Source organism: Myotis lucifugus, unplaced genomic scaffold (genome assembly GCF_000147115.1).
Source record: "Myotis lucifugus unplaced genomic scaffold, Myoluc2.0 scaffold_1330, whole genome shotgun sequence".
NCBI classification, from domain to species: domain Eukaryota; kingdom Metazoa; phylum Chordata; class Mammalia; order Chiroptera; family Vespertilionidae; genus Myotis; species Myotis lucifugus.
The window spans coordinates 48905-56622 of record NW_005872378.1 but is presented as its reverse complement, the minus strand read 5'-3'; the positions used below and the strand labels follow the sequence as shown (position 1 = coordinate 56622).

The 7718-nt window shown below is 44.6% G+C and overlaps 1 protein-coding gene across 1 annotated transcript in view; it reads left to right on the top strand.

Annotated features, from left to right (window-relative positions):
* LOC102434278 (caspase-10-like) overlaps nucleotides 1-7718 on the top strand; it is a 41901-nt gene that overhangs the window by 5382 nt on the left and 28801 nt on the right. Inside the window, exons 2-3 of the mRNA XM_023748370.1 lie at nucleotides 1214-1564; nucleotides 3019-3115. Of these exons, the coding sequence (XP_023604138.1) occupies nucleotides 1221-1564; nucleotides 3019-3115 (441 nt within the window). The 5' untranslated portion in view covers nucleotides 1214-1220. The remainder of the gene's footprint in view (nucleotides 1-1213; nucleotides 1565-3018; nucleotides 3116-7718) is intronic.

Below are 7718 nucleotides of genomic sequence, written 5' to 3'. Positions count from 1 at the left end.
ATGCCTTTTGAGGGGAGGAATGGGAAGGGGTGGGGGCTTAGTGTACAAGGCGCACACTGATTGGTGGCTTACTGTATGGTCCATATAGGGCAAGGGCTTAGGGTATTTGGCAGGTGTGGATTGGTGGTCCAATGTATAGTCCATATAAGGTACCTGGTTAGTCACTCAGGTATTTCCAGGCTGCAGGTTACGTCATACTCCGCCCACAAGTTGGGGGAAAGGAGAATCTATCAGCTATAACCACTCTTTGTTATTGATGTTTCATTTTTGCTATGTTCTTTCCTTTAGAAAGTTTCTTCTTTCTAAATAGCCAAGTCTTGCATAATGGATATATACCTTGTCCTTATATGATGAATACTATTACACCTAAAAATGTTATCAATTTATTGATCCTCTTATTAGTATGAAATTTAGTGTAGAAAAGACCAGTTTATGCACTGCTTATGTGGAAATATTGACTTAGTTACTTTGTGACTTTCTATATTGATTTGGGCAACCCTTTTCTAAAACCTCCCTGTGTTTCTGGGGTCTAGGATTATGGTTATTCTTCCTGTGGTTATTCTTCCTTACAAACCCATCCTGTTCTGGTTAGTAATATCACCTTGCCATCCTTGGGTTGGTAAGCACTTCAGAAATATAACCCCCCGTTGCTTTATTTCTAAACTGTGGGGCATAAATCTAAGTGCTAATTCTGCCGTTTGATGGCAATGACTTAAGAGTTCCAACCAGACCCTGGAAGCTCGGCCTAGGGTAGCTCAGTTGGTAGAACGTCCCACGCCGAGGCTTCCGGTTCCATCTCCGGTCAGGGCACATACAAGAATCAACCAACGAATGCATATATATGTGGAACAACAAGTTGATGTTTCTCTCTTAAGATCAATAACTAAAAAAATTTAAAAACAAAAGAGCTCCAACCAGAAGACGAACTTCAACAGAAACTGTTGTGCTGAGTTGTCCTCCATTTCACTCGCTTCTACGGGGACATTTTGATTCCAGAGAAGTCAGGGTAAATGGGTTCCCCCAAAGCTTCCCTCGGACCTCCCAAAGGGTTCACACACAAGTGTTGGCTATTGGTTTTTGAAATAACTGCACAATCATTTTCCTGTCAGTAATTTTTAGGTTTCCAGGAAAGTCTAGTGCCCAGAAGGGAGGAGGCTGTAGGCGGGAGAGGGCCTGGGAAGTGGAGGCTACCCCGTCTCTCTGTCTTTTCCAGACTGGCCATGTCATCTCGCAATCAGAGTTGGATTTCCGGTCTGGAGGATAATGGTAGGGAGGAGCTGCGCAGAAGGCTTCTGCGTATTGATTCAAACCTTGGAGACCTAGAGGTGCAAAAATTGAAATTTCTCTGCCGAGACTTAATCCCCAACGGGAAGCTGGAGGCCAGCTCGGCCTTAGATATTTTTGACCATCTCATCAACGAGGAGCTGCTGAGTGAGGAAGACACCTTCCTCCTGGCGGAACTCCTCTACATCATGAAGCAGAACTCGCTGCTGAGGCACCTCGGCTACACCAAAGAGCAAGTGAAAGGTCTGCTGCTCACCCGGAAGCAGGTCTCCTCGTTCAGGTGAGGAAGGGACTGCCATCAGGCAGAATGGGTGTCCAGTTAGGGGTCATTCATGCCACTGGGCCTCGGAAGGAGACTGGGGTTTCCTCATAGGATCTCACTCATATGTGGAAGGTAATGAACCAAATACACCGATGATCAAAAATAGACCCAGAGACATAGAAGCATGAACCTCAGAGGGAAGGCGGGGGGAGGGGGAGGGAGAACAACCAAAGAACGTGTATGCATGGATGCATAACCCATGGACACAGACAATAGGGTGGTGAGGGCCTAAGGGGCAGGGGACGGGAGAGGGCTGGAAGAGGTTAATGGGGGAAAAAGGAGGGCCTATGTAATACTTTCAACAATAAAGATTAAAAAAAAAGAAGAAGAAGAAAGAAAGGAGACTGGGATTAAGATCTCTTGGGTCTCTTTCTTATCGACCTCCTTGGGTGTCTCTGATCAGCAACACTAGGAGATTTCTCAGGTCTAGGTACCATTGAGGTGAAACGCTGGGATTCTCGGGCCTGGCAGTGGCTTCCCTCAGCTTCGTATCTCACTGCCAAGGGAAGCCCCAGCACAGCAGGCCCATGCGTTCCTCCTTCCCAGTCTGCAGGCCCTCAGACAGTCCTCTCTTCTGGGTGTGTCTGCCTATATTCAGTGATTTGAGAAGGAAAGAATGCATAATAAGCAGAGTGAAATGCCTCTGTGTGAGGGAGGGATGTCATTCATGGCATGTCTGGTTACATGTTTTGGGTGAGAGAGGTAAAATACAGACATCAGGCCTGTTGTGGTCAGACCTTAGACACCACTGTTTTACATGGTCCCGGACATCGTAGCTGCAGAGACCCTCACAAGGAGGAGCCTTCGAAGTGCGGTTTTATCGAATTGCCTGGGTGATTATGTCCTTCAGGCTTTAACATTTGGACTGGCTCCCAGAACCTGAGCTACCCTCGCTCGGCTCAGTGAGGGGATGCCGGAAATCCTTACTTCCACTCTGCTGTTCAACTACTGAGGGCTGGTCCCTGGCGTGCAGAGGCATCAGTGTGCGAGTGAAATAAATGTTCAGCTTTTCTGGTGATTCACTATATGACTACCCAGAAGTCGGGGTATTGTCCTTTCTCTTTCAAGAGTCGACTTGACATTGCCGAGCATCAGGTTCTCTGTGACAAGGGCCTGTAGAATAACCCAGAATTCCTCCAGTGGAGTTGGGAGATGGAAGGCCAAAATTGTGTTCTATGCTTTCCTGGCACTGGACTTGGAACCAGAAGGCCTGTCCCTACTGTTTACTGTGTTATCTTAATTTAAGAGGCCAGATTGAAGCTCAAAGTTTTAGTTTTTGAATCTATACAATGGGATTAATCACAGGGCTGTGGTCACGTACCCGAGAGAGAACATTTATAGATGCACTAGATTCACAGTGCTGTCCTCTGCACGTGTGAGGCTTCATTTGTCTCTTTGGGTGTGTGTCTTAGAAACCTGCTCTATGAACTGTCAGAAGACATCGACTCAGAGAACTTGAAGGGCATGATCTTCATGATGAAGGATTTCTTGCCGAAAGTCGAGATGCTGGTGAGTGGGTCATAAAGAGTGGGGTCTCTGTGAGCATCGCTTTAATCTGCGTTTGGGAAGATGCTGGGGAGGGTTTTCAAGATGGTGTATTTTTTGTGGGAGACAATATCATCAAAGGTTAGGAATATTGACATTGGTGTCGAACGGGCCTGGATTCTAGCGCTGGTTCTGCAACCAATTTCTCTATATGTGAGGCTAGTGATCAAAGATTTCTGAGTCTCCATTTTCTCATGTACCATGCCAGCTCCTTCCAGCACTGTTGAGGGGATTCAAGAAAATAATGTACACGAGGCATGAGCATAGGGCCCGTATTTGACAAACAGTAACCTTGCAGTAAGTGATTAACTGCTACTGACATCCACTATGTTTTATGATACAGAAATGTCCAGGGCACAGCCAAGAAATGAGGAGGTGGGGAAAAAAGGCAGAGTGGGACTCATCGCTCGTCACCTACACTAATCGAGGTGTCTGAGGGAACCGTGTGTCCTTTCCTGTGGACTTCACAGGGTCTCCCATGTAAGGTTTCTGTGGAAATCAAATGAAACAGTTTGAAGATGTGCTTTTCAAAGAGCTATATAGGTGCTTTGAACTAATAGTAATGCTTTTAATGGTAATATAATGCTCTTTGCTAATATTCTTTTTTTTAAATTAAATCTTTATTGTTCAGATTATTACATTGGTTCCTCTTTTTCCCACCATAACTCCCCTCCACCCAGTTCCCACCTCACCCTCCGCCCTCACCTCCACCCACTGTCCTCATCCATAGGTGTGCAATTATTGTCCAATCTATTCCCGCACCCCCACACCTCCTCCCCCCTCCCCCCCAGGAATAGTCAGTCCATTCCCTTCCTATGTCCCTGATTCTATTATAATCACCAGTTCATACTGCTCATCAGGTTATTTATTCACTTGATTTTTAGATTCAGTTGTTGATAGATGTGTATTTGTTGTTCATAATTTGTATCTTTACCTTTTTCTTCTTCTTCCTCTTCTTAAAGGATACCTTTCAGCATTTCATATAATACTGGTTTGGTGGTGATGAACTCTAGCTTTTTCTTATCTGTGAAGCTCTTTATCTGGCCTTCACTTCTGAATGATAGCTTTGCTGGATAAAGTAATCTTGGTTGTAGGTTCTTGGTATTCATCACTTTGAATATTTCTTGCCACTCCCTTCTGGCCTGCAGAGTTTCTGTTGAGAAATCAGCTGACAGTCGTATGGGTTTTCCCTTGTAGGTAACTGATTTTCTTTCTCTTGCTGCTTTTAGGATTCTCTCCTTGTCTTTTGCTCTTGGCATTTTAATTATGATGTGTCTTGGTGTGGTCCTTTTTGGATTCCTTTTGTTTGGGGTTCTCTGTGCTTCCCGGACTTGTAAGTCTATTTCTTTCACCAGGTAGGGGAAGTTTTCTGTCATTATTTTTTTTCAAATAGGTTTTCAATATCTTGCTCTCTCTCTTCTTCTGGCACCCCTATAATTCTGATGTTGGTGCGCTTGAAGTTGTCCCAGAGGCTCCTTACACTATCTTCTTATTTTTGGATTCTTTTTTCATTTTGCTTTTCTGGTTGGGTGTTTTTTGCTTCTTCGTATTTCAAATCTTTGACTTGATTCTTGCGATCCTCTGGTCTGCTGTTGGGAGTCTGTATAATATTCTTTATTTCAGTCAGTGAATGCTTAATTTCTAGTTGGTTCTTTATCACAATATCGTGGGTCTCACTAGATTTCTTGAGGATCTCACTATATTTATCGGCGGTCTCACCAGTCTTTTCGAGCGTCTTACTAAATTTATCGGCGGCTTCTAGACAGTTCTTTAAAGACCTTAAAAGTGTGGTTTTGAACTCTATATCCAGCAGTTTGCTTTCCTCCATTTCTGTCATTTGTGTCCTGTTTCTTAGTGTTGGCATTTTTTATGCTTCACTGTGTCGATAGAGTGGCTTTCTGTGCTAAGTGTCCCAGTTACCTGAGGTAGACACTCTTGGTGCACCCCCTTGTGGGCTTTGTGCACAGTCTTGTTGTAGTTAAGCCTTGATTGTTGTAGGTAAACCTGGGAGGATTTGACCTCCAGGCCAATTGGCGATGAGAATCAGCTGTGTCTACGGTGGGAGAACTTCTGTGCTGGAGACACCCTTCTGGGGCAAGACTTGCTTCAGTGGGGCTTTGGTGCTCACTGAGTCTGCCCCCTGAGTGTGTCCCTTATGGATCTGAGTTGTAATTGGAAAGTCCCACTCTGACCCCTGGGTACACTGGCTCTTGGATCTAAGGAGGTGCTAATCTAGCCTCTGACTGCAGTTATCCAGCTGTAAAGCAATGCAAGTTGCCCTGGAGCCTTGGGGCAGCTGCAGTTAAATTATTTTCAGATTACAAAGGGCCGGGCCTTTCACATGCAAAAGCCTCCTTGCTCACCTTGGGTGGGGGCGGGGTCCCAGGGGATCAACAGGGTGGGCCGAGTGTGCCAGCAGTATGGCTGCTCTCAGTCCTGCTTTCAAAGGTCCTGGCTATTGCTGGGAGTGCCTCCGAGAGAAAGCTGCCCTCAAGGTCCGACCGATGCCAGACAGTCCCGTTTCTCCCGTATGAGTCTGGGTCCCCAAAGACTTGCCGGGAACTGGAGCTCAGAGCCTGAGACTCCCTCCCGATTGAAAAAGACAATCCTGTCCTCAGCTGCCAGCCCTCTCCGCATGCACCACCGTACCTTTTTTCAGCACCGCACCTCCTCTGAATCTCGGTATGCTTTTCTCTTTCCTTCTAGTTGTAGAAATTCCACTCGCACAGCCTTCCTGTGGTTCTGGATGATGTCTATTATGTCTTTTAGTTGTATTTTTGAAGTGGTTGTGCGAGGCAGCAATCTCTGGTGTTTACCTATGCTGCCATCTTTGTTTCCCTCCCTAATATTCTTACTGTATTGGCCATATTTACTAATATTCTTGCTATATTGGTGGTGAAGTAATTGCGTGTCTCTCTTCTGGGCTTCAAGACTTTATAGTTTCTCTTTTGACTCCAATAGCAGCTTGTGGCAAACAAGTTAGTTGATTTCTGAAGGCACCAATTTTCAAACTTTACCCTGTAACATGACTTTGTGTTATTTAACCGCTCCTTTAATTAGATTCTACGTTGTATAACATTTCATAACATACAAAAATACATGTGGCATATGGAAGTTATGAAATGTAGCACTAAGTGAACAGCCATAAATTCCCCCATTCAACTTATGAATGAGAACCTCACCAGTTCTCTGAGCCTTCATGTGCAGCCACCATGCCACATTCTCTCTGAGCAACTGATATTAAATAACTTAAAAAAATAACCAAGGAATGGGAAGCTGTGTTACATGTGGTAGGTCAAATGAACACCTTGCTAGTAATTCATTAAACGTGTTTCTTGGTGTCAGACCTATAGACCTGAGTAGGTTATGTCTCTGTTTTGGCCAGAATCTTTGAGTCCCTTTTTCCCCTTTTCAGAGCCCTCAGGGATTTAAGCCTTTTGTGTCCTTTGGTTGGTTATCTCTAGAGGTCCTTTTCTCCCAAAGATTGGTTGTGAGTTCCTTGGGGGTGGGGCTGAATCTAATCATCATTATCGCCCCAGAACCTTGTGATGCAATCTACCCCTTTCTCTTTTCTTCTGAAAAAAAAAAAAGAAAAGAAAAAGGCCTGAACTTTCTGTTTATGTGATTTTACAACGAATAACTGGGGGGATTGGCAGGATGAACTAAACCACCATGATGGGGGTGTGCAAAGATATATTTATGGCATTCTCGTTGTTGCCCCTTGTCAGAATCTATTAATTTTCTTCCTTAGATAAGATAGCCCTGGGAGTTTTGATAGCTTCCTGTTATTGTGTTATTTTTTTAACACTTTTTGTTGTTGTTTTGTTGTTACCCGAGAACATTTTTCTCCATTGATTTTTAGAGAGACTGGACACAGAGAGAGAAATTTCGATGCGAGAGAGACACATCGATTGGTTGCCTCCAGCACACACCCTGATGGGTGGAGGGTGGGGGGAGGGGGGAGGGGCAAAAATCCAGCCTACAACCAAGGTATGAGCCCTTGACTGGAATCCAACCTGCGACCCTTCAGTCTGTGGGCCAACGCTCTAACCATCGAGCCAAACTGGGTAGGGATTTTCTTTTTACTTCTTCTTGAAAAACACACATCAAAATATAAGTACAGAAAAATGACACAAAACAAACATACAACTAAATAAATTATTATAAGGCTAATATCCTTGAAACCACTACCCAGGATAAGAAATTGAATTTTGCTAGCCCTTCCAGAAACCCCTCCATGTGCCCCATCCCAATCACAGCCCCTTCCCCTCCCCTAGAAGCATCCACTGTCCTGGCTTTTACAGTAACCAGGGTCTTATGTTTCTTTATGGTTGTATCACCTACCTGTGCATCTCCAGACCTCAATTTAGTCTTGTCCAGTTTTTTTCTTTGAAGTGTCCTTTAATCTATAGGTTAAACTCCCCTCCCACAATCCCTTTCTTTTGTTTAAAATGTGTTGAAGACCCTGAGGACAATTGGCCCATAGAATTTCCCCTCGTCTAGGTTTTGCTAATGTGTGTGCTTGGTGCAGTGCAGCAAGCTCTTCTATCTTCTGCTTTTCCTGAAA